Source organism: Calonectris borealis, chromosome 19 (assembly GCF_964195595.1).
Source record: "Calonectris borealis chromosome 19, bCalBor7.hap1.2, whole genome shotgun sequence".
In the NCBI taxonomy this organism is placed as follows: domain Eukaryota; kingdom Metazoa; phylum Chordata; class Aves; order Procellariiformes; family Procellariidae; genus Calonectris; species Calonectris borealis.
Genome location: NC_134330.1, coordinates 2,879,722 through 2,905,760, shown reverse-complemented (window position 1 = coordinate 2,905,760; position 26,039 = coordinate 2,879,722). Strand labels below are relative to the sequence as shown.

Here is a 26,039-nt window from a genome sequence, read left to right as displayed (position 1 = left end):
CGCTCCGCTGGCCGGAACTGGGGCAGTGCCGGGCGCCATGAGGGCACCGCGGCCGTGCGGCGTCTGCGGGGCGGCCGGCGCGGCCAAGTACCGCTGCCCGCGCTGCGCCGCCGCCTAGTGAGGGCCGGGCCGGGCCGGGCCGGGCAGGGGGGCGGCGGGGGGCCGGGGGCGGCAGCGGCGGGGGGTGGGGGGCGGCGCGGCCTTGCCCGCCCGGTGAGGGGAGCGGCGGCCGCCCGGTGAGGGGCCGCCTCCCGCCCTTCTCGGCGCCTCTGACGGCGGCTCTCGCCCCACAGCTGCTCCGTGCCGTGCTGCAGGACCCACAAGGGTGAGTGACCGGCGGGACGGGGCCGGGGAGGGGGCCGGGCGGGCCGCACCGCTGCTGACGCCGTCCTCTCCCGCAGAGCGATGCACGCCGGAGCCGAAGCGGGAGCAAGAGCGGGAGCGGGCGGCGGCGGGACAGGTCTTCCCCGGCGGGCCGAACCGCGGCGGGCAGCACGCAGGTAGGTGGGACGGGCGGGCTGGGGGCGCGGGGCGCCCCGGCCCCCTGCAGCTGCGCTGTCCTCGCCCGCAGACAGCCCCTGGTCGGTGGAGGACATCCTGACAGAAGATGACGAGCAGGACCGCGTCCCGCTGCAGAAACTCAAGCTTTTAGGTAATCTTGAGAAGTCAGAAGTGAACCGGGCGTGCAGGTGGGGGAGGGCCTTCAAAGCAAGCAGAGATAGTCACAATTCCCATGAATTCTTCATGGAGCGCTGCGGTTTATCCCAGTCGTGCACGTCATTGCAAGGCCTCAAAGACTTGAATGTCAGATACCTGGCCTTTCACCATGTCTCTTTGAAAGTCTATTTGCAAAATAAGGGTGGTCTCAAGCGCATTTGTAACTGTTCAAGAGTAGTACTGTTTATCTTTTTTTTTTTTTTTTAAAGGGGAATCGGAAGAACTGAGAAGCTTGCTTCTGAATCCACATCTCAGGCAGCTACTGCTGACAGTCGATCAAGCAGAAGATAAAAGCTCCCTCATGAAGAAGTACATGCAGGAGCCGTTATTTGTTGAGTTTGCAGACTGCTGTTTGAGAATTGTTGAACCTCCAGAGAAAGAGAACATTCTTCCTGAGTGAGCTACTTTGGGAACATTTTTCTTTTCTTGAGATTTTTTCCCTCTTACAGAAGAGATTCGACAGCACCCCATGCTACCGTGGTGCACCATTCTGTGTATTTCCTCAAGGTTTGGTCACGCTTTGCTCATGGATGTCAGTGCTTCAATTTTCAATTTAGAGTTGATAAGCAGTGATGGACAGACCTCTAGATACTAGGAATTAAACTTGATATTCTGTGGACTTGCTTTCTGTTGGTACAGAAATACTGTCAACCGTGGGAAACATTGCTTCCCAGTAACAATTATATTAAATATATTTGCATTTATTTTAATCCACAAACTAATCTGAAATGTTTTTGTTAACTAAACCTTGTTGCGGATGGTCAGACACCCTTACAAGGTATTTAACAGTTTATTGAAAAGTGGCATACACAGAAGAGCTGAACATTTTCAAGACCCATGTGAGCAACAAGGAGACGGTATAGAGCGCTTCTGATGAGAACCTTGGCCCCTTGGCAGAGGTAATACTATTGACTAGGTAGTGCTAGAAATGCGTGGCAGTTGTGAGAGTACATATGTTTTGGTCCTATAGATAAAAAGCAAGAGTCCAGTCTCACTTTTCCCTGAGACGTCTGCCATTAATGTTACGGTTGACTGCTGCTCACTTCCTCGGTCAGCGTCACAAGTGTTATGACGTTGGTGAACGCTCGGTCAGTCAGAATAGTTGTAGTGGTACCTCCGAACAAGAATCCAGCACGCATCAGAAATGTTTGCCTTATTTGCTCTCTCATGACCAGCCTCTTGCTTCTCCCAGGTAGTGCCAGAAGTGTTCAGTTCAAGTATATATGGCTTAAAGCACTTGATCTGTTTTAATTATGTTGAGTGTTCTCATAGTACTGATATTTCCCCTAATATGTGCATGTGTGTGAGAGGAGGAATGCCCCCCCATGCATTCTAAATTTGAAGTATAAGTATAATGCATCAACATAGAAAGCTCTGAGGTAGCAGCAGATATGGACGTTGAGTAATTTGAAAGCAGCAGCTTGCAGACAGTCCTAGTCCTTCCCTGAAGGAAAAAGTACAGTATATGGCCAAAACCTATGTTGGAAGGAGTTTTTTTCTGTCCAATAAAATCTGGTTAAATCCAGTGATGGAATAGGCATCCGAATGGGGGCTGACATTTGCGTAATGCAGGGGAGACTTCTTACAGTGAAACTTGATAGAGCCCTACAAGAAAAAGAGGTGGAGAGGTCAGTTGTTTTTGCCAGATTTTGAACTAATTTTGCTATTCAAACTAAGCAGTGCTTTAGTATATAAGCAACTAGTGAATACGAATAAGGATAGTGGAAGTCCTCCAAAGGAGTCCTAGTACAAATGGATTTAAGAGAAATGGTTACTAGAAGGAGCAGTAATACCATAATTTGAACTGAAATTAGCTTAAACTCTGAAGATTTGAGTATTTAGTCAGTACTGAACTTGGTACTGCTTCTTCCTACTGCAGTAAGTGTGACCAGGCACAGGCTATTCTTGAACACAGAATTTTACACAACCTTAAAAATTTATCAACAAAAAAACCAAGCACAGGCACAAGGTGATTTGTAACCAGAGTGCAATTTCTGAGAGAAGCCATTGTGGGTTGTGGCTTGTTTGTAGTAAATGGTATCTCAGACTATTCTGCCTGTGCGTAGGAGGTGAAGTACGTGAGGGTTGCTCCCCACCTTCCGCCCTGAAAATCCCGTGTGCGAATTAGCCTGTGCAGTTGTCTGCACAGTGAAGTTAATGCAGAATTACTGGGATATTATTAATACACCCCGTGGCTTCTCTCCAAGTGCCATGTGTTCGCCTCTTGTGCAGCTTGAATCCCCTAAGCAGAAAAAATACATGGTAGGTGACAGCAGAGCCCATGTTAGAATCCTGTGCTCTCCATTTCTGAAGCAGAAGTTTGGTCAGTTTGTTCCTATGACAGAGATTAAGAGGAGTTTTCACGCTTAGTTGAAAGTCTCAACTCAGCTCTATCTCTAGCTTGAGCTATTGATGTCGGAGTCATCCTTGCAAACCTAAGCCAGTGGAAAAAGGAAGACTGTAGCCCGAGAGCAGACTTCATAGTTGCTCTGCTCGATAGCAGAGTTCAGGTTCTGAACTCACGGCAGCTTAATTGTGCTGCTGACTGGAGTGCCTGAGTTTGTTACCTGTGGGAGAGCTCTAATGGAAGTGATGCCACAGCCAAAGAAACAGCTTTCCACCTTGTAGCAGCCGCTCTCCTGGAGTACTTTGAGGCCCGCCAGCAGGGACAGGTCTCTCCGAAGTCCCGTTACAGTAACGGGTGCCGCAGCCAGGACAAGGCCAAGGGGCCAGAACTGAATTATTGCACGCAGAGGCCAAGTTGTTTCCAAAGAGCAAGGTGGCTTGGCCGAGATCACTGTAGCTCCAGGAACTGAGAAGAACGCCTTTTCTTCACCCTCATCCAATTCTGCGGCTGCTAACGCAGCCATTTTTGCCTGATGAAGAGATGCAGAACAATATTCTTGAACAAGATTCTCAAACACCTTGAACAAAATTTAAAACTGCAAAACTAAGAGCCTTAGAAAGAGGGCATCTTAAAGGATAGGACACCCTTTGGGACATTTTCCTGTTTTATGAAGGTAAGGAACGAGTTCATTCTGCAGTCTCTACGCTGCCAACCTGTAGAAGCAGCTGTACAAGACTGGCATCCATCTTCTACACTTCAGCTCGAGAAGAGTTTTCTAGAGAAGTGACAATATTGGTTTTGTACAGTTACTTGACAGAGGTAGATTCTTTCTCAACCACTAAAAAGTCCCAGTCACTCAATTTCAATGCTTTCCTGTACCAACATACTTACTTTCCATTTCCTCCAGCCATGCTTAATAACATTAGCAGCCCTGCGCATCCTTTGGAAGCGATTCTTGGCTAACCAGGAACGAATAGCTGAAGATTTAATTAAAAGAAATCTGAGTACAAAGAATCTGAGAAGCTCTTGCACACAATGTAAGGGAGATGGCACTTAAGCTTTCTCCATGTTCAATTACCATAACCACTCCTGCCACTTTAAACATCCAGTGTAACTGGAAATGTTACTTGTTACACTATGTTCAGCCACACCCTTACCAAATTACCTGCTTGGATGACAGTTGCAGACCATCTCTCCTTCGCTAGTTTCTTCTGTTTAAATCTTCTCCAGAAACACTGAATGCAAAATGCTTTCTCGTTCAAGACCTCTGCTCTTCTAGCTTCAAGTTGCTCCAGCTGCATTGGGGATACGAGCCTGCAGTTAATACTCGGGGACGGAGCTGTGTTTACGACTCTTCCCTCTTCTACAGTCTCTTGGTGTTTGTCAGAAAACCACACGCACATTTCAGTGTCCTAAGACTGCTGGATTAGGTTTTAGAAGTGCACTTCATTAGTGCTTATTAGATAACATGTAAAATGAAAATGTAAGTATCTGAGGTGGAAAAGAGTGTCGGGCGGGGAAAAGTGGACAGTCCCAAAGTCACAGTAGCAGCTGGCTTAAAACTAGCTCCATTGAAGGGGGTTCTTTTATGGCTGCCCCCTCCAGCATGCAAGCTTTGCAAAAGTGCCTTCGTCTCCTTCACCTCTTTCACAAAGAAGCTGCTCAGGCCTGTCAGAGTAGCCAAGTCTGTCAGCTGGAGCCAAGGAACGCTGTAATCTTTACTGGAGCTGGGAGGATACTGACAACGCCAGACACAAGTGCAGCTCCTTGTCTGGTAGCAACAAGGAATGCCATTAAACAAAGTGCTTCTGATAGTTGGATTCTGATGGATGTTTGATTTAGTTTAATAATTTGAAGGAAAATGCCAAATTCTGGTCACGCTGGTATTAGGCCAAGTATCGCCTAAACCATGATGATAATCTGTGCCAGAATCCCCATTATGCAAGTATGCTCCAGGACTGTTAGCCAAGGAAATAGCACTCTTACCACAGAATTAGCCATAAATACTTTGGTTTTGCCACAGTACACTGAAGCGTTTTTTGCTCTGTTCCCTGTTTGCTCAGCAGTAGTTTGTCCCGTAACAACATTCTGAAGGATCTCTAAAACAACAGAACGTGATGCTTTGTCATCATCCACCACTGGAGTCTCGCCTGCAAATGAAGCATTGAAGAGAAGGTATCACAAAACTTGGAAATGAGGACCAAGTAATTGTCTTTGTGACTTCTTGGCCATTTAGGGGGATGCACCTACAACAAGAGGGGAGGAGGCGATGGCTGAGACATCACTAGATCTAGCTGTGTTTAAGGGAAAAATGTGGCAGCATAGATTTCGCCATCTGCTAGCAACTGGAAAGCCAGCATGGTGTGTTTTAACTAGGATGTAGTTTGGGTGCTGTCTTACCACCTCTATTATAACCTATCCATAGGTAACAAATGTCATTTTGGGTAGATCTAGACAATGAAACACATACGGAGGGCTCAGCTCTTCTCACGGTGTTTAAAGCATCCTACATGGAAACATTAGAAAGCAACAGCAATGCAATTAAGAATAGATTTGAGCAGCTCAGTTGTAAGAAAATCTGATGGAATACCCAAAACTCAACGCTGTTGGGAACAAAAAACAAAAAGCAAGGAATTCAATGCGTAGCCTTAATGTACTGAAAGATGCAGGAACGGAAAACAAATTCTACACAATTCTACAGCTTTCACAGGGCATCAGAAGCAGCTACAGGGACATGTACTAAGCAGGAGTTTATTGCAGCAATAAGAGGTTATTAAAACCATTTCTGGGACATAGTACACAATTTTTTACATGATGAGACAAACAGGTTAGCCAGATTAATCTATTTGGAAATAGAGGTAGACTTAATTCAGACCTGTCCTTGAAAGAGATTGTGTTGTTCAAGGCAATGCTGCATGAGTTTCTGCATGCCCAATGCCGGAACTTGATGGTCTTGTATCTTTCCATCCTGGATACTGTTTGCTTTTCTGCTATAAATTTTTCTAAGGAGATGAGAGCATTTTAAGGTACTGAAAACAAATATAAGCAATTCTGGCTTACAGGAAGACATCTGGTGACTATGATGGTGTCCATGGGGCTGGGCTGATAAGGGAACCAAAAGCTTATCCCCATGTTTAGGAAATTGTTTAGCTTTGTTTGCAGCTTATTACCCGCTAAAGATAAAAAGGACTAGTAACCTATCACAATGAGGCATTTCAGCTAATGGGTTTATAGTTGAGGGAGAAAGATATGGTGTGTAAGTAATTTTTCAGCCTGTACTTCATTACTTCATTCCATTTCCGCAAGGTGAATGGATTTCCAGCCATTTCACTTATCTGACATAGGCTGGTACTTACTGGTCCTGCTTCCCACATCTACTGGTTACTGAACAGACCCATTGGGTGAAGATGGGCTTAATCTGGGAGAGAGAAGGGGGTTGCAGTAACTTTCAGTATTAAATGTAACCACCTGATGAGCTCCTTCTTTCAGGGGTTGGTACCAAAGATGTTACCTTGTAGATTGGATTGTGTTAAGTCCATCCTCGCTCTTGCTTAGAAAAAAGAATCACATACAGAAGTTGGCAAAAGGTAGAAGAAGCAGCAGAATCCAGGTAAGCTAGAAGGTCAGTGTGTTTGGCAAGAAAACAAGGTGGGGAAAAAAAAGAAAGGAAGGAGAAAGAATATAAGCAAAAAGGTAAGTGGTTTTCAAGTCTACTCAAGAACCAACTCTAAATCAAATTATATGGGGGGGAATATCAAACACCATCGTAACTGTAATTGTGCTACCCAAGAGGAACACAGAAAAACAGCAGTAAGATGAAAGATTTGCACTTTTTAAAAGAGCCTGCTGTAAGCATTAGGCAAATTGGAAACTCAAGTTGGTGACAGAGTAGAAAAGTATTTTGAGAATAGTGGTGTCCCTAGTGCTGAATACAGTAATTGTATCTGATCTATGCGATACCACATTGGTGCAGTGATAATTTTACTTGACAGCAGAGGGATTATCTAAAGAAACATACCTTTTTTCTCAGCAGGATCATAGTTGCTTTTATCACACACACTCTTTTTATTGGACCCACGTGATTTTCTCAGTATTTCATAGCGCTCAGTGAAACTTTGGAAAGGGATCCTGATAGACAAACATACAGTTAATTCTAGGCAAGTATCATTTACTCTATGGTAAATAACCTATCCTTTAAGGGGCAAAAATTGCAGAATGGCTTCAAAGATCCAGTGCATAGAATGCAAATAGACTGATGCCTGTGTAGTCACCAACATGCAGGAAAGTATAGACTTTATGAAGAAATTCAGGAGACTGCCTGTTGCCTAGTGACAGACAATGACTTTTGCCTGTAACAAAGACTGGGCAGGAATTGTGCTTGTTTATGGTAACGGTGAGCTTCACCCCATCAATGCTGAGCTGTCAAAAACGTGACTAGCTCAGGCCTTGTTCCCTTCGTCCTCTAACGGTGGTCAAGAAAGCCCAGCAAGGTGACTGGCTGTGATGAGGTGCTCGACTTCGAGATGACTACACTTAGATGCATGTCCTTTATAATTTAATTTCAATTGCTGAAAACGTTACTGTGAAGCCACATTCAATTAGAAAGTTTTAGTACATGATGGTCCACATCAAAACATCTCTTCCCCAGCTTCTCAGACTGGAAAGGTACAGTGAGCTCTCAGACCAGGGGTGTGTTATAGACACATCTGGACTTTGTTAGTATTTGGTACATTTTTAAGAATCCCATTGTCTTGAATGCAAGTTGCGCTAGCACTGCTTGTTGTGCTGTTACTGCACTTTTGGACTTGCTGAATGAGCAGAGTTTCATTATCCAAAACACAGAACAACAGTCCAGATTTTTGACAGGTATTTTTGTCTCCAAAATATGAAAGAGAGGTGCTCAAATAAGCTTAAAAGCAAGCAGTCAGCAGAACTCTTCAGATAGCTTTGAAAGAATCAGTAGTTTTGCGTCTGAAACAGACTGCAAAATACTTGGATTTCCTGCTTATAAGCTCTTCTGAGTAACTAATACGCCACTAATTGCTATAGAAATGGATTATGGAAGACGTTGCTCAAGACATTCGGACTTACCTAATAGGGAAGCCCGCTGCACTGATGGTGACAGCTTCGACTATTCCACATGCCTGGAGCTGGCTGAGAACCTGAGGCATAAATTGAGGAGTTTTAGGTAACCACTGTGTTTGTGGAAGCACACAGGGTGTGCTCGACCCAAGCCACATGCCAGAGCTTGCCTAATGCGCACCACCACACTGGCTGCTGGGGAACGAACGGAGAGGGCGGAGAAGGGGATTATGCAGCCACCGAGCTACTGCTTTGAGTAACACCCAGAGTAGGGTTAAGGCAGTGCTGACTCAGAGGGACAGTCCTTGTGTGCCCTCTCTTGTGGTAGCCACACGCTGCACGGACCAAATGCAGAAGAATATGAAAACCCAGTCTTGGTATTTTAATACCACTTGCATGCAATCAGCAAATTCTCCGAGTGTTTAAAATTAATGCAGCACTACTCCAGCTGCTTGTTTTTACATCAGATGAGGTTCTCCAGTTATAGCTTTAACATCTGCTGCTCTGCTCCCACAGAGATGTTTGTCGGCTGATCTCATCTAACCTGTCCTAGACTAGGCTCCAGGAGCAAGCAAAGGTTTGTGTGGGCATTCACCATGAAGATACTTGTGTGACCAGGACTGCTAAGCAGTAAAATCACTTTTATCTATCTACCTATCCATGGGCTGGGATGGTAGCACCCCAAATAACCCAGGAGCACTCTGGTAAGAGAACTTCTCATACAACAAAAGTAAGCTGCATCTGGAAGAGCTGCTGTGCTTACTAGCTCCATTTTAGATAAGCAGCAACAGTGATTCTGAAAGGACTTGGAAACTCCAAAGGAGAAAAAGCTATTTCAAAATGTGCTGTGAAAAGAGCCTTGCAAGTGACTCAAGATTATAAGACACCCAATGCAAAGCCCTGCACAATGTCTCTAGGAAGCTTCTCATTGACTTAGTGAGGAAAGGCTTTTGAAAAGTTACCTCTTCCCTTTTAAAAGTCATTGCCTTGCAGTCAGCATTAGGCTTGATGCATCGGATGTAATGCGGTGTGGTACTATTCAAAATCTGCATGAGATGTTCAAGTGAACCCTGTAGAAAACAAATACAGGTTTAATTAGGGACTCCTCCTCCACAGATAGTTTAGCTAATCAGTGATCTTCTATAAAAAACCATGAAGCCATTTTTTGCAAGGATGCTTTACAGACTCAGTGTTAGCAAAGCTCTTCTATAAAGACACCTTGAGCAAAAAATCCACTTATGGATGCTTTTGTTAAATTGCTGATGGTAAATTCAGAAAGTTTCCAAAATTATAGCAGGGCCATCAGTTGAAGCTAACCCCTCAAGAGGAACAGGTAGGAAGAAGTCTCACAAAGGCAGATGCCCAACTGTTAAAGGAAAAGGTAAAATCGGAGTGAGTTAGTTAAAACCCAGAGAATCTCAGGAGCTATTTCTACAGCTGTTTCATTTTAATAACATTTACTGATCTTGGTCCAACTATACTGTTTTCTCATCTAGTTATGAAGATAGCAGTAGAAAGCAGAAACTTGAGTAGGATGTACCTTGAATTTTGACACCACTGTAACAACAACTGCTCTATTCTGGCTTTTGCTGTTATTTTGGTTCCTTTCTGTCACAGGAAATAATTTTTGAAGCAAAGGGTCCTTGGAATTCTGCAGAACATGGACCAGCTCTGGTGGAATGGGGTCCTGCAAACACAAACATGACTTATTAGTATTTGGACTTAGGCAGAAACCTGCCACCTTTGAAAATGACTAAAAGTTCCACATATATAGATGGAATAGTATTTCTGATGCCAAAATGACTAAAAATTCCACATATATAGATGGAATAGTATTTCTGATGCCAACTTTGATTTAACCACAGCTGTAGTTTCAGATCTGACTACATACATTCATTCATAGACCGATTCAGGAACAAAAAACAATGTTTGGCTGAACATTTAGCAAATCTAGTCAAATGTATGACTGCTCCTAACATTGTTCTCATTATACAACTTAAGTGAGCTGGAAGTCTCAGGACTAGTTTAATCCCCATAGGACAGTCTGCAGCAGATATTAGAAAGTCTATTAGAAAGTCTTTCTTTTAATTAAGAGATGGTACTTTATTGCATCACCTAATACCACTTGCCATAATTGCTGGTGATGTCAGAACGACAAGGGACCCTCATATCTGCAGACTATTTCACTTACTCCCTGATGGCACAACGAGGCCAAAACTTGAGTTTCCTGGTACTTTCAGAACTTTCAGTAGTTGAGTCCATGCTCGTTTCTCATAAGCTTATCCGAATTTTTTTGGGAAATGAAGTGCTATATTTATGGTTATAGAAATGCCCCGATGCCATTAACACTTCTGCATTGTCTCAGGAATGGAAGAAGCCCCGATTTGGTGATACATCGGCCACTTAATCCTCAGCTGAAAGGTCTGCTAACAAAGCATTTGCTGTGCCAGCGATGGTTCACTGAAAATCAGACCAAGAACATTACCCAGTTTTACATGGCCTGAAGGATTTATTTAGAGCAAGGTATGTATATCCAGTAAGCATCACTGAATATACTTGTTAGGGGTGCTTTGATTTAAATCGCTTTTGGTCCGTAAGATTTTTTTTTTTTTTTTAAACAGCTCTTTCTGAAAACACCTACCTTGTTTTTTTCCACCATTGCTGCCAGCTGATAGCAGACTTTGCCAGCATAATGTGAAATAATAAAGTTAGGCTTCTTACTAAACTTGTTTCGACTTAAACATTGATTATTAGACAAGGCTTTCTCAATCCGAGTTTGAAACAGGTCAGTGTTAGAGGATCTATTCAGACGGCACTCCTGCATAGCAAACGAGACAAAATTGCAGCACCTCTTATTTGTCATAAAGAACTGTCTTTAAAAGGTAAGACACTTTAAATTAAAATCATAGCCATTTTACTTTTAGAGTTCCTTAGAGTATGCAAGCCCTGAAATACTAGGGAAAAAGAAAAACAAAAAAAAAGTAATTGAGGCTTCATATTTGAATCAGAACATCCAGGATCAGAGGAAAAAAGACAACTCAGACTAGGAAGAAGCAGTGCCATGATTGTTCTGAAAAATAAGCTCTGCAGAAATTTTATAGCTGACAGGTTTCCTACTAATTTAGTGTTCATGTTTTCTTTGGTGGCATAGGACAGAAGGCAGGCAACTAAGCCAAAAGCATTAGAGGTTTAGATCCACACTTACCTCATTCAGCAAAGAAAAAATGCTGAGAGGATTGCCCTCTATCAGATCAAGGCAGTTCTGGTTATCCTGGTAGTTTATGAAAGACCACTGTAGGCCTTCAGCTGCATATTCTTCCTGAAGTAAGAGAGAAACCGGTTATTCTGCAGCAGAGGGCACTAGAGCTCAAATAACTGTATGCCTTTTTGCAGTTTGGTGCAGTTACTGTTTAACAAGTTAATCCCAGGCTCAGCCCACTCATCCAAAGCTCAGCTCATGTTCAATGGCAATTTTGAGGAAAAAAAACAAACTGAGGATATTCTACCCCAAGTCACTTTTGAGTATGTCGCAGCAGATCCTGCTGGAACAATTTGTTTAAGTATCTGGGAACCTCACAGATTTATCAGGGTGCGCTGCAAGTCTGCTTTACAGAGTAAACAAAGAGAGGCTACAGTCACCTTAAGCCTCTCCTGGCTGTACTGATTTTTGTCCTGAAGGGCGAGGAATACACAGAACTCCTTCCTTAGATTGGGACATAGCCATAAACCAACCACTGTGTGCCAGACTTTACTAACTGGGCTCCATTTAAAACAAAGCCTGATCCAAAAGGAAGTGGGGAAAGATATTGGTTGAAATAATTTGTACAATATTTATGCTGAATTACAGAACAAACTGTCAGGAGTGTTTAACAAGCACAGGCTCCGGCCAGTTATTTTAAAAGTCTCTTGCCAAAAGCTTGCTCAGCACAGCCACTAACGGCGTTTAAGTGGTTTGGGACACAGCCAGATCAAGAGAGGTAAGAGGGCAGGCAGTAATTGGGAGGGGTGCTATAAACAGAGGTCATGAATCAGTTTCAAGAAAAGTAATTGTGTGCTTGAACTTGGTTTCCATCTTCACTGACCATTAACCCGTGGCATACTGACGAGACCAGGCAGGAAAAAAAACATTGGCCATATGAAGGCACAAATTATGGTCCAAGAGATACTTATCTCCTGAATAAATTGGTAAAACTCTGCTGTGAGGCAAAAGGTACCATCATGTTGGTGCCATAAAGAAAATCACTTCCCAGATTCCAGTAAATGGCAAAGATCATTGTGGTAACGTATGTGTCATGTGGAGGAATTCAACAAGGACTGAAGTATATCTATTAGAGTAGCAGCCCAGGCCTGGCAGGGACTCTGTAGCTTTCAGAGCACTCAGATGAGAACTGGAATTGGCAGTGTGTGACCAGTTAGGCAAGTGACTGCAATGTATTTAGCATGGTGCAAATACCTTCTCTACTGTGAAACAACACAATTCATGTACCTCCTCATTCAAAAATAAAAGCTGAGGTGCAGTGTGTTTTTTGTCTTTAAAGATACTGGCATGACAACGGGGTTTATGAAGCTGTTCTCCTGCAGCAGAAGGCCTCCACCAGGTACCACGTGCTATTGATGTTCGGGTTACAAGGTTCTGTTGGGCTTTCTGCCTTCGCACTAAGTTCAGGTCTAGAAGCTCCCCACCCATCTAGGTACTTCATGCTTGATGAAGAGAATTAATATGGTTATGAGCAGCAGCTTCCAAGAGAATCTCAATTGAGGCTACACTTATCTCAAGAATTTAGTTTTAAGTGTTCATCTCAGAACCAATGGAGCTGTATAATAGGGAACAGATTTCCAGTACCCTCGGAGAGAAAGCTGTCTCATTCCACCAACTGCCCCACACTCTCCTCTTTAAAAAAGCAATTGTTACTCACATCCTACTGATTTCTGTGGCATTACTTACTCGACTGAAGGTTGCAATCTGACCAGAGGCACAGAAATACAATTAAAGAGACAAAAGATGCTAGTTTAAAATTAGGTATTTAACATTTGATCTTAGCGGGGAATTACCTGTTGTGCCTTCAGATAGTGTGCTACAAAGTGCTGCTGCAGTTTCTCATTGGCATAGTTAATACAAAGCTGTTCCAAGTTGTTTTCAGGGAAGGCTTCAAAACCATAAACATCCAACAAACCTAGAAGGAATATGGGAAGGCAGTGCACTTTGGTCTAGGAGCAGCCTGAAGACTTACGGTTACGCAGTTAAACCAGGGCTGAATAACCATACCTATGAAGCTGGTCCACACTGATGGATCTGCATAGATGCTTTCATTTATGACCAAAACGAGCCATTCAAACAATCTGCAAACAATGACAACTGGATTAGTTGGAAAGTGCTTGCTTACAACAATCAGAGTAGTGTTCTTTTACTGCTGTTTATCCCAGTATCACGTGGAAGAAACAAAAAATTATGACATGCTGGCTGCGGACATGAAACGGCAGTTCTCTGAAGATCTATTAGATACTGCAGCTATGTCAGTGCCTTCAGCTGAACCGAGGGTGTGTCAAGAGGGGAAGGGAGGGTTACACTGTTATTGAGTCCAAGCAGAAAGCCAGGGAAAGTAAATCTCTCCAGCCTCCCTTTTCCCTCACAAAAGTTATACGGATTAGTACAGCAGCCTGGCCTACGTGTCCTTACTTAGCGTAAACCACTTTGGCGAGGCAGTCCCTCCTGGTCTCACATTCGGCTCTGGAGCATGGCTTCTTGAAGACTTGTTGTTGTTTTCCAGCAGTTATTGTTCGAATTCTTAATGATTCCAGTAGTTCCTCGACAGGTAGCTTCAGCAAATCTCCAGTGGTCTTCACAAAATCTTGTTCAGGAAAAAAAACACTGCAAGGTTATCTGGAGTATCACATGAATGCAGCCCCTTTAAGGTTATGGAAGGTCTGGAGATAGTATAGAAAAACGACACTTCCATGAACTCACCAACTTAAACATGGATTTTGGATCTTTTTACCCAAACTTGGGAGAAAGTTTAGCAAGACCAGACTCTTAATTTGGAATACAGAGCCCCTAGAATTTTAGGTACTCTATTTAAAATGAAACAATACCAAAAAAGTCTGAAGTTTGCCATACTGGAGTAGGCATTTTAGAGTACTCCCTAGGTATATCTTTGTTACTTTTTCACCTTTTTGAGCAGACACTTCTAAATCCAGATAGACAAATCAAACAGTCGTGATCAGAAAAAAACAGGGATTTTGGGGATAGTACGGAAATGCAGAAGAATGAGTATTTGCTAACAAAGCATTTAAGATCTTGCTAATCTGAGCTGTATGCAAAACTATTTGAATATTAAGTAGTGTGAATTCAGAGCATGTGAAATAATAGTAGGAAACTGCACTATTCAGGGCAATGTTTTAGTTCTGAAGGAAAACTAGATCCACAAGCCTCCTAAAGACATGCAGAACAACCTATGTTCTATGCTGCAATTTAACAGATTTGCTGTTACTAAGTTTTAGTCTTTATCATGAAAACTTCAAAGCTTTCATTTTAAAAGCCCTGCTCTCCACTCTGGGTCAGATTTCTGGAAGACTTGTGATGTCAGTGTAAGATTACAATCAAGAGTAACAGTTCTGCCAATAATCCTTCTGAAATGACTCTCTAATGTTGCAGTTGCCTTGACCTGTAATGGAAGGATATTATCTCTCAGAGCAGGGGAGCATTAGGTTTTTGTTTGTTCAGTATTTTGAAACTGTGAAGTACCGAACAAAAACACGCTTAAATTTTGGTTTGCCCATGACCTTGGTAGTCTCCTATCCAGCAGAAGAGCGTAGTAATCCTTTCCATTAGGCACCTGCACTAAGATAACAAGACTCTCTGGAGCATGGCATGCTTGTTGCCTCACCTTTGGTTTTGTCTTCTAGTTCACAAGGCTGAGACTCATCCACTGGATTAGAGAATTGAACGTTCCCAAGATGGAGAAGGCCTGACAATACCTGAAATATAATCAATCACTGAGTTTTCTAAAACAGAGCTCCCCTCCAAGGCAGTGTCCTCTTAGCCTTCCCTTAGCCACATGAACAGGACAAGTCAAAACATTTCTGCACAAAAAAAAGCAAGTAGATTCCAAGCTTCTATTTTAATTCCTAATGCTGCAATTACTGAAGGAAAAATAAAGTTCACAGGTGCAGGCTTCTAGTTAAGATCTAATATTTGGCTGTGCAACCTAATGTGTAGCTGCAGGCCTTCCAGTCAGGAGTACCAACAACCCATGCTCTGTACATTGATACAGATTTACTTCTGCAGAAATCCCACACTAAAAAGACATTCCAAACATCATTAGCAGCCTCGTGGTGACCACGCTGTGTACCTGACCTTGAAAATGTTGTTCTGCGTGGAGCGGTCAATGCCCAAGTGAAACATTGCATCTCTGGTCACCTCAAAGCAGTCCTCTGAAAAGCCAAACAAGTGCTATTTAAAAGAAAGCCATGCACACAAACACAGGCAAGCAGAACACTCTACACCATGTCCAGTTTAGCTGGAATTGTCAAAAGAAATCAAGGAAGCCAGATGCTCTCTTGGTAAATCCCAGAGTACAAGCTGGAGAACCAAGCCATTGACTTAATACTGACTCTGTGGGGCTCTGAAGTTAGGCAGCAGGTGGCTGAAGCACATCCAAAGACGAGACAGTTTCTAAACATAGCCACAGAGAGATGCAAATTCACTAGGCCAGAAACTGCTGTTTTAAGCCAGATGAAAAATCTTAATAGTGCAAACTGAAACTTAAAAAGAATCACATTAATGCAGGTGGCTTTGCAAAATGTCTGCTCTTGGCTGACCAACCTGGGTCATGGGATTTAATAGGACAGACACATTTTTGCCTGCCTGCCTTTAAAGTTACAGCCGTTATTAATGGACAGTGTGTGAAACAAATCTTTACCATCTAAGTTTCTTTCAGAATTTGGCAGCCAGCGGTAGTCAGCCCCTTCTGGAAGGTTCCACTCTAGCCTCTCCTCTGCAGTGGCACCTTTTGTGATCTGGAGACAGAAAACAGGGCAACGACTGAATTCTGCCTTTGGTATTTACATCTTACAGACAATAAAGAATAATGCACTGGGAGCATGATTTAATTTGGAAGCATGGCAGACAGGAAAACTGTTAAATATTAAAGGTTGCAACTGTGCTAAATCTGGTGATTTCATCCCCACTGTTTGTCAGAAATATCTAGCAAAATTAACTGAAGGCAAACCTGATAAAAAATATGAAAGTTTCTTTCATTGGGGGCCTGATAGGTAACTCTGGTCTTCTCCAAAAGGAAAGTCTGAATGGACGCACTACTCAGATGGTGGAATCTAGAGGGGAAAAAAAAGCAAAGATGTCAACAAAACTTCCTCACAGAACCCGATAGGTGTTGTGTTGTTACAATAGCGACTGACTTCAGTTTTGTGCAAGCTTAATGTAATATTTTATTCAGAGTTCTTAACTGCATCTCCACTTTTCCATTGCTCTCTTTTAGAGATCAGGGTGAGAGCTTCCAGGGAAAAAAGAAAAGATGATATAATAATAATGTAAGCTACCAGCAAACCAAAATATGTTCTAAAGACAGATAAAATATTCTATGGCAGACTTCAGAAATAGGTTTGTAAAGACTTAAAGGAAGAAGACAACAGATAAGGTTTTTACACAGTAATTATTACCTGTCTAACTGAAGCTGGATATATTTTCCAAAACGGCTACTGTTGTTATTCCGCAGGGTACATGCATTTCCTGTGAAATTGCCAGTGACAGCACAATCAGAGTGGTTCCACTCTTCCATGTAGGACATAGAGATATTAAGGGTCATTTGTATATAGCTCCAGTATTTGAAGAGTTTGTCTTTTAAGGAGAGGACCAAGAGCTAGCTTAGACTTGTGTATTAATAAAGAAAATTCCCACAGTGGCCACTACTTCTTTTTGCTATTAAAAAAGCCTCATTTACCAAATGCTTCCATGACAGGGTTGGAATCCAACACTCTCTTCTCTATCCTTTCCACAGTTTCATTGCCTTTTGGAGAGATAACTGAAGCAGCAACAGAAGCATAGAATTTCATAAGGCAGCGAGATGTCCAGGTCTGCAAGGGAGAGGCTCGACAATAGGCCTTTGTTTTTACCACGTTATTAGTTATGTCAGTTAGTGAAACGATGCTAGCTTCTGAAAACACAGTATGCAGCTGGCGATGATGCTAAAGAGAGTCATTGTGTCGGGTTTATAGTTCTAGTTCGGTGGAAACTTTTTGTGCGTATGCTTACGTGCAACAGACACACATTTAAATGCTATTGGAGTCAGAGTGCTTCGCTGAATGGCAGTCTTACCAAGATGTAGCCATCTGGAAGCTCAGCTAGAATTAACAGCTAGTATCTTAAGATGAATTGAATATAAATGGACTTTGAGTCATTAACACTCAGCAAACCATTTTGTTTTCAGGCTTAAAAATATCCTCAATATCTTGCTGAATAGGGGTGGACTATTACCGAAGGACCTAGGATAGGATCTGAACTCTCCCACTTCTTCTAAGTCTCTACATAGGGTTTGCCGAGACCCACACTAGCTCCCTAACAGACTAGGCTGGCATTAACTCAGGTAGTTCCTGTTGAATGATTCAAATCTAGCCCTCCCAGAAATTACAGATGTCATCTAAGGAGCAGCTATATTTAGTAGAGTCTATTTGACTGCAGCAATCACTTAATGTTTAGGCATATTTCAAGAGCGTCGTGCTAGAGCAGACTGGCTACGTGCTCTGTCAGAATTTTTTTTTCTCCGTCTTTGCTTGTTCACTGAAATACTATGCACTACAAATCACTAGCAAATCTCAAAACTTAAGAGCGATGTTAGAAAAAAAATCTCCTTACCTTCCCAGCACCACTTTCTCCACTCACAATTATAGACTGGTTTACGGGGTCTATCTGGCTTTGGACGTTTCTGTAGGTTTGTTCAGCTACTGCAAAGATGTGAGGTTTTAAATCCTGGCAGTAAAAGAGGATATTCATATTTAAGAGAACAGTAATTACAAAGTTCAACAGCAATGGACAGCAAAGGTCTTCTCACATTTATCTGAAAGCAGTACTGATTTTTTAATAGAACTCATATTTCACTAGAAATGGGTTTTATCCTTTAGGATTATTTTGCTTACATAGATTTTGAAGAACTTGACATCTGGGTTCTGCAGAAGGGCAGTTATTTCAAATATAAGGATTACCTGAGGACGAAGTGCAACATGGTACTCCCTCATAAGCTCCGGTGAATAGAGGCAGGAGATAGGCTGAAATGGATTTAAAGCCACCAGGCTGCAGCCAGCATTTGTGTAAAACAAGTTTACTTTATATCTTGCTTGAAGACATTTCAGAACTGAAAGACAGACCTTCTGTTAGCATCTTTTGAAAAGTGTATTTGACTCTTCCTGTTCCTGTTTGTAACAAAAATCTTCAGGTATGTTACCTATTAGGTTTAACAGAGAATCAGGTGATCAAGAGAGCGATATAGATCTAATATACATAACAATGTGTTCACAAGTTGCCCTTATTTTTAAAAATCTTAAAGGATCTGCTAACCATTTCATTCAGTAAATTCTGTGCTTTTATGAGGTTTCACACAGTCAGTCCTAGAAAGCAAATCTGTTCACTTGCAGAACAGAGGCAAGAATTCCCCATCTGCTCTAGGAACAGGCCTTTTAGCTTCTCTTAACAGGATATCGTGGTTTAACCCCAGCCAGCAACCAAACCCCACCCAGCCGCTCGCTCACTCCCCCCGCTGGGATGGGGGAGAGAATCAGAAGGGTAAAAGTGAGAAAACTCATGGGTTGAGATAAAGACAGTTTAATAGGGAAAGCAAAAGCCACAAGCAAAGCAAACCAAGGAATTAATTCACCACTTCCCACCGGCAGGCAGGTGCTCCGCCATCTCCAGGAAAGCAGGGCTCCATCACACCTAACGGTGACTTGGGAAGACAAACGCCATCACTCCGAACATCCCCCCTTCCTTCTTCTTCCCCCAGCTTTACATGCTGAGCATGACGCCATATGGTATGGAATATCCCTTTGGTCAGTTGGGGTCAGCTGTCCCGGCTGTGTCCCCTCCCAACTCCTTGTGCACCCCCAGCCTGCTCGCTGGTGGGGTGGGGTGAGGAGCAGAAAAGGCCTTGACTCTGTGTAAGCCCTGCTCAGCAGTGACTAAAACATCCCTGTGTTATCAACACTGTTTCCAGCACAAATCCAAAACAGGCCCATACTAGCTACTGTGAAGAAAATTAACTCTGTCCCAGCCAAAACCAGCACGCAGGACCATCTTTAAAAGTTGAGTGAGGAATTTACTTTTCAAAACCAATTTCATGGATATTTTGAATCTAAGTTAGAGCCTCATTTTCTGAGACGCTCATATAACACCAAACTGCAATCACAAGGTCATGCAGGAGTCCTTCAATAACATTAACTCTCAACCACACCCTGGCTACTTGAACCAGCAATACAAATGTAAGCTCTGCATGCAGAGCTTGATAAGAGATCAGCATGGCTAAATCTACAATAAAAGTATTTTTAAAAAAATTCAACCAAGCCAAATGTGACTTTCTAAGGCTTTGAATGGGGTTTAATAGGCTTCGAATCTTTAACTACTGTGTTCATTATAGTATTAATGCAATGAGAACAGTAGCTACCATATATTAGTAGCCACCAGGGAAAGTGACTCCTCAGGAGATACTCCCCTGGCTGGCTGCTTACCCGTTCTAGTTGTCACCGGATTAACTTTTGTGAGGTCATCAAAAAGATGCAGTTTCTCTTCATCACTGAGGAACGCTCTAACTTCTTCTTCAAATGATTCACTGAGGTCATTCTGGATGATAGAATCTTCTTTTTGGCCATTTTCCTGGAGAGGATGTCAGATCAGCACCAAAGGCTGAATATAGCTGGACTTTCACTTCATCCACTATAGTTTATGGCTCTTCTACTGCTTCCATGTAACAGAAGTTCAGCCTCAGCAGGAGTCATAACTTAGTATGTTTGAGCTACTCTTCCTCCCGGTTGCCCTCCCCCGGCATCAATGGTTCCCATGGGGTGCTCTGTTTTTAGAAAGGTATTATCTGGCATATGAGAGATGGCAGGCTGACAACACTGTCTGTAAACTGAATTCATCGCTGGTAGTTCTGGCTGTAAGCAAAGGCACTTGGAAAAAATCTGTGCTTAGACTCACACTACCTGGCACTTGCAATTTTGCAGGTTGTTCAGCACAGACTCGCTTATACAGTGTTCTTAACTGGCATATTTCTAAGCCTACGAATGTCACGCATTCAATGCAAACACTGCTTTGGGCAGAGGGAAGCAGGAAGGACTGGCTGCAGAGGCTAAGTAGAGCTGAAAGCTACGGTGGTCCGACACAAATGCAGTTTTCCTAGCAGAGACTTTCATTTTTAGAGCAGAGATTGAGGGCCCCAAGAGTGAAGTTGCAGAGTGCACACATTGCAGTCAGGGGAAAGAAATGGTGGCGTTACAAGAGCTGCCCTGCATTAGGTGAAGATTTGTCCCCTTTGAATCACTTAAAGTATTTAAATCTTAGCCTCTGGGCTCCCATGTCCTTGACAATATTAGTTGGAAGGGCACATTTGTTGTACAAACGTAATGGAAAACTTAGCCAGAAGAGAGATTTCAGCTCCTCTTTGTCATTTCTGGGGGCAAGGAGAGAGGAGCTATAAGGGAAAATGAAGAAGGGAAAAGATGCCAGTCCTGATTTTTGCTTTCTGGATATTCCTTTTCTGTTCTCCTCGATAGAAACTTCTTCAAAGTAACCCTACTCATTTGTATTTAGTAGCATAAATCTGCAATTCTTTACAAGTTAACCAAGTCAATGAACAGTATCACCTTGTTTATACAGAAAAAGTGCTAAATTTAGTTAGCAGCATTCCCACTACATGAGCTAAGCTCATTAATAAAGGGGGAAATACACTGCAAAACCCCATTAACACATTTCTAAAAAAAAAAAAAAAGCTACAATAATGTACTCATTTAGGAGCATTATTATCTTTTGCGAACAGCATAAGTAGTTCATCTCCAGTAATACACAATTTTACCCAGCAAGAGAAAAAAAAGCTTAGGAACACAGTTAAGCATTGCCATCAAAGTGATTTCTGCTTGCCGCTTTCACAGAGAACAGACACGCACAATTATGAAGTATTTTGCGGACAAGGTGAGTTTCTGCCAATCGCCCGTTCTTCCTGTGCCCTCCCATGTGTTCGCTGCATTACGCTGGCACCAGCCAAGTTCTTAAGCCCATTGTGCAGCTGATATTGCAAGACCTGAGAAAGGGCTTATTTTTGCTCACCTGCACCCCCTTGCTCAACATCGCTTCATTTGAGAAGAGATGGTGATCACTTAGTCAAAAGAAAAACAATATTTGAAAATACCATCACTTCTGATACCTGCATAGCTCATTACTGAAAAAATACCCTTAAGGATGTGCTTCCTACGTGCATTAACACCTGCCCCGTTAAAGCCAATGGCATAACAAAAATCACTAGCTGGTGTTAGTAACATTGCTCAAAACCACACCGTTAATAGGTCCAGTCAGTTATGAAGTAGGGGTGAATATACATTAGTAGTTACCTAATCTTCACTGCATGGAAACAAGCCAAGAATTCTTTCCTGGCAGTAAAGTTTAATTAGCACACACAATTCCTGGTTTTCTTTTTACCTGCTTTGGCATCTTGTCCAGCCCTATGGATGGGAACGCTGGAGAGGGCCTTTACTCAAGGGTATCTCATTCAAATCAGACTGAAGAATGCTTAAATAAAAAAAAAAAAAATTAAAAAGAAGGCATTTAGAACAAAATAACTCCGAACATGTCATTCTCCGGAGAGTTCCACAAGCAGAGCCCAAAGGCTTCAGACAGAAGTACCGATCCCGGTGGGGCCCAAGTAACGCTGGAGCTAGAGAGCCTGCCTGCACTGTCAGAGTAATAGTCATACATTCTGTTTGTCCCTGCAAATAAAGCTTATTTGGAGGGAATAATATATATTTCCTTACTGCAGGAATAAAATGCTTTGTTTCTCTAGAATTAATAAAGCAAAGTTTCTTGGCAAGAAACTGCAACTTTGTTTTTGTTAAATTCCTCCTGTTAGACAAACAGGAAAGATTTGTGGGTCTGACAGTGTCAGAGAAGCTAGTGCTTTTGGAGTGACTCAGAGAAGTCTTGTATTGCAGCAGAAACAAGATACCCTTGCTCACTGTCCTCTTCCTGTTTCCTCTAAAAATCAGTGGGAGCCAACCCAAGGTGAGTTAAGCTCACCCTCTGAATTTCCGTGATAAACACAGAGATTCCAGTCATGTAGCCAGGAAGAATTCTGTCTTCTTACAGCAGCTGAAACTGCCGTTACCTATTCTATTCTATTCTATTCTATTCTATTCTATTCTATTCTATTCTATTCTATTCTATTCTATTCCTACTCTATTCTATTGTATTTCTATTCTATTCCATTCCTGTTCTAATTCTATTCTATTCTATTCTAATTCTATTCCTATTCTAATTCTATTCCTATTCTATTCTTATTCGATTCTTACCTGGCACAAAAACACCATTTAGATCCATGAACTGAAGTGCATAGAGCTCACGACATACACAACCATCATCAAGACCCTCTCTGCCTTTAAAGGGTTTCTAATCTAGTTACACTATTACGCTTTCCTGGGAGAAGTGTTGCTTACAGCTGGCAGAGGAGTTCTTTGTGCCCTTAAACCAGCTCCCCAAAGGACGCAGGCTCTCAGCTCCCTGCTGACCCAGCCTCTCCCCGCGGCTTTGCCAGGGCAGAACCCGACATTCGCCCGGGCCCCAAGGTCGCTCCCAACGGGCCTGTGTCCCCCCCCAGGGCCTCGCCACCCGGCCCCAGCAAGACCACGCGTCCCCAGGACAGGACCCGGGGCCTCCCCCCGGGGAGCCCAGCAGCGCGGAGGCGCAGCCGCTCGGGGGCAGGTCCCTGCCCGGGGGTTAAAGGCGGGCGGGCTCCGGGCAGCGCCCGGCGGCGGCCCCGCTCAGGGCCGCGGCGATCCCCGCGCCGTCCCCGGGCGGCGGGCACGGCACGGCAGGGCAGGGCCGGGCAGGGCGCACTCACCGCGGGCAGGCAGCGCGGGCCGAGGCGGAGGGCAGCGCGGCGCGGCCGCCGGAGGAGGCGGAGCCGGGGCGGGGGCTGCCGGCGGCGGCAACAGCCGGTCGTGAATCGGCCGCTGCGGAGCAGCAGGCTGCTTCCCGCCGGCGAAAGTGCGGGCGGGGAGCGCGGCCGGCGTTTACCTGCGGGCGGGAGGAGGCGGGGAGCGCTGCGGAGCGGCGGCGGGGCGGCCCGGGGCCTGGCGGCGGCCGCGGCGGGGGCTCCGCTACGGCCAGCGCGCCCGGCGGAGCAGAGCCGGGACGCTGAGGGCAAGGGATTAATTTACACCGGCGTCCTCCGAGGCTTGTTTCCCCGCCCCGCCGGCACCGCGGGCCTCTGCAGGGGACGGCAGCGTTGAAATGCGGTTTGTTCCCCGCCGCGACGTCCGTTTCCCTCCGCTGCTGCGGTGCCGGGCCCCCGGGAGCGGGCAGGCCCTGCTGCCCTCCCGCGTCCGGCCCCGCTCCCGGCGCCGGTAAGCTCCGCCGCCTCTGCGTGGGGAAATGGCTGCCCAGGTTGTGCCAGCCAGTGCGGTTAGCTAACAACGCCTGCCTCGCTACCCACGCTGCGGGTTAAACAAAGCAATTTTGACTTTCTAATTAATGCTTTTTAGGTTTAACATATATTCTCTTGAAACAGGTCCCACAAGGCAGAGGAGCCTGGCCGGGTAGGATCGCTGTGGGAGTGGGACTTTTTTAAAAAGGCACTTCTGTGGCAAGTGGGGGTTTTAGCTGCTGGTTTTGTTGCACACTCTCTGCTGACCAGGCAACGGAAACTTCATTAGGGTCACATTTTTACATATCCGTTTCATTTACGCTATAGAGAATATGACTGTAAGTATATATACTGTATATACTAAGTATACATACAGTAAGATTATTCACAATGTGAATAGTCAACAGAGTATTTGATATTTAGAGATCCAGCAAAAATATGTTAAGAATCTTGTTGGAACACAGCAAGATTTGTAATGCTGGAACTCGGTCAGGTCTTGCAAGTGCCTGTGCTCTGCTCCGTTTCCTGGGCCACAGCTGAGTGTCTGCAGCACCGGGGCTGCTGTTCTGTATTCTTTAAATTGAAGAGTAACTGAAAAACAGATGACTTCTGAAATGAATGTATGTTTTAATGAACCGGTACGTAAGATTCATTTTTGATGAAGTTCTAAGACCCCTGTTTTGCAAAACTAACTCAAGTTCACGTTTGTGTTTTCAGAGGAAGAAAGAAGAATGTCACAAAAGCACCTGAAAGAAGCCTTTATCAGCAACTTAAACGGAACTAGTTTGCTGGAAATTTCAGTAGGCTTGTCTCTAGCTCCACTCTGCCTGCTTGGTAGAGGACTCCTCTTGATTTTATATTACCTGCACTATGGGAAACCTTTACGTTCAAGGAAACACAGCCTGCTGCTAGACTTCCTTGTGCTAGTATCTCCTCTCCTGCTCTCCTGTACAGTCTTGTCTCCAATCATCTTTTTCATGCCAACTATCATTGCAGCCTTCTGTGCCGGAGTATTTTCTAAAATATGCAGCCAAAGAAAACACGAGACCAGAGTGCCTTTCAGGCAAATTGTAAAAGACTTCCAGGAGACATACTTGGATCCAGAATACATTCCAGCAATAACTGTGTTTCGCGTTTATGTCAATGTGTTGACATCAATCAGCATTTTAGCAGTGGATTTCCCGCAGTACCCAAGGCGATACGCCAAAGCCGAGACCTATGGAACAGGAGTTATGGATTTGGGGGTTGGAGCTTTTATTTTTGGAAATGCTCTTGTTTGTCCTGAAGTTAGACAAAAGTCGTATGTGACGCAACCAAAATTTTCCAATCTGGCCAGGCAGTTCTTTTCCATTTGGCCGTTGATTTTTCTTGGCGTTGGGCGACTGCTTAGTGTTAAATCTATAGAGTATCATGAACATACGTCAGAGTATGGAGTGCACTGGAATTTTTTCTTTACCTTAGCATTTGTGAGGCTTGCAGCATCTCTACTTTTAGCCATATTTCCAAAAACAAATTCCTGGATTGTTGCTATAAATCTTGCTGTACTTTATCAGCTTATTCTTAACACTACCTCTCTGAAGATGTTTATCTTGCATGGGAGCAACGGCAGAGATACTAGGGTTGGCTTTTTAAATGCCAACAGGGAAGGACTGCTCTCTCTTTTTGGATATCTAGCCATATATATGGCGAGCGTCCAAGTGGGACTCTGTCTGCTGAAGTGCAGAAACTCAGTCAAAGGCTGGATTGAAGCAGTGTGTTTCTTACTGCTGACAGTTCTCGTGCTCTTCGTATTTCTTCATGTGTCGCAAGCCTATGTGGACCCTGTGTCCCGCCGGATGGCTAACCTATCCTACTGCATATGGGTGGTTGCTCACTGTCTGACTTTCTTTATCTATTTTGTAGTGACAGATCTCGTGTTGGTGTTCACAAAGCTTCTTGTGAAGGGGTCCAGTGTGCCCTGTTGCTGGAACGTTGTAAAGCCCCCCAATACCAGTACAAAGCATGAAACGGAGGCCGTGCCTATCGGAAGGGAAGGCAAGCTGTCGCACATTTGCCTGATTAGCGCTATTAATAAAAATCAATTACTATTTTTCTTGCTAGCAAATGTTATGACTGGTACTGTGAATATACTGATAGATACAATGCACAGCAAGACTGCATTTGCATTATGTATGCTACACTTGTATATGTTTTTTAACTGTTTAATTATGTATATATTACATGCCAAAAATATAGTATTAAAGTTTTGGTGACTCCACTCT

General features: G+C 43.7%; 2 protein-coding genes across 18 annotated transcripts in view; one reads left to right on the top strand and one right to left on the bottom strand.

Moving 5' to 3' along the window:
- Window positions 1-26,039, top strand: PIGW (phosphatidylinositol glycan anchor biosynthesis class W). Of its 8 annotated transcripts, none has more exons than XM_075168405.1 (9): window positions 1-117; window positions 294-325; window positions 402-500; window positions 572-652; window positions 927-3,737; window positions 5,131-8,723; window positions 10,512-10,669; window positions 12,685-12,744; window positions 15,050-16,165. In XM_075168405.1, exons 1-5 carry the CDS (start codon window positions 38-40, stop codon window positions 1,115-1,117), a joined length of 483 nt encoding a protein of 160 aa, XP_075024506.1. In that variant the 5' UTR covers window positions 1-37; the 3' UTR covers window positions 1,118-3,737; window positions 5,131-8,723; window positions 10,512-10,669; window positions 12,685-12,744; window positions 15,050-16,165. The 8 variants fall into 8 exon arrangements, with proteins under 8 accessions (XP_075024506.1, XP_075024505.1, XP_075024508.1 ...); XM_075168404.1 differs by having other exon boundaries at window positions 5,131-9,527; window positions 10,524-10,669; XM_075168407.1 differs by lacking the exon at window positions 572-652 and having other exon boundaries at window positions 5,131-9,527; window positions 10,524-10,669.
- Window positions 2,115-26,039, bottom strand: part of MYO19 (myosin XIX) — a 28,290-nt gene continuing 4,365 nt past the window's right edge. For 2 of the 10 annotated variants that reach the window (XM_075168385.1, XM_075168386.1), the window contains exons 2-25: window positions 21,840-21,929; window positions 19,877-20,021; window positions 18,362-18,510; window positions 18,015-18,128; window positions 17,104-17,236; window positions 16,823-16,892; window positions 16,375-16,477; window positions 16,066-16,162; window positions 15,501-15,577; window positions 15,031-15,121; window positions 13,824-13,995; window positions 13,413-13,486; window positions 13,199-13,320; window positions 11,352-11,465; window positions 10,788-10,964; window positions 9,687-9,833; window positions 9,109-9,216; window positions 8,156-8,226; window positions 7,083-7,192; window positions 5,051-5,214; window positions 4,230-4,359; window positions 3,956-4,041; window positions 3,285-3,593; window positions 2,115-2,322 (exon numbers count right to left, since the gene is read on the bottom strand). In XM_075168385.1, the coding sequence (XP_075024486.1) occupies window positions 2,194-2,322; window positions 3,285-3,593; window positions 3,956-4,041; window positions 4,230-4,359; window positions 5,051-5,214; window positions 7,083-7,192; window positions 8,156-8,226; window positions 9,109-9,216; window positions 9,687-9,833; window positions 10,788-10,964; window positions 11,352-11,465; window positions 13,199-13,320; window positions 13,413-13,486; window positions 13,824-13,995; window positions 15,031-15,121; window positions 15,501-15,577; window positions 16,066-16,162; window positions 16,375-16,477; window positions 16,823-16,892; window positions 17,104-17,236; window positions 18,015-18,128; window positions 18,362-18,510; window positions 19,877-20,021; window positions 21,840-21,851 (2,904 nt within the window). In that variant the 5' untranslated portion in view covers window positions 21,852-21,929 and the 3' untranslated portion in view covers window positions 2,115-2,193. Of the gene's footprint in view, window positions 2,323-3,284; window positions 3,594-3,955; window positions 4,042-4,229; window positions 4,360-5,050; window positions 5,215-5,939; window positions 6,067-7,082; window positions 7,193-8,155; window positions 8,227-9,108; window positions 9,217-9,430; window positions 9,513-9,686; window positions 9,834-10,787; window positions 10,965-11,351; window positions 11,466-12,717; window positions 12,848-13,198; window positions 13,321-13,412; window positions 13,487-13,823; window positions 13,996-15,030; window positions 15,122-15,500; window positions 15,578-16,065; window positions 16,163-16,374; window positions 16,478-16,822; window positions 16,893-17,103; window positions 17,237-18,014; window positions 18,129-18,361; window positions 20,215-21,839; window positions 21,930-23,253; window positions 23,407-26,039 lie in introns of those variants that run through there. The other 8 variants (XM_075168384.1, XM_075168389.1, XM_075168387.1 and 5 more) reach the window with 8 other exon arrangements.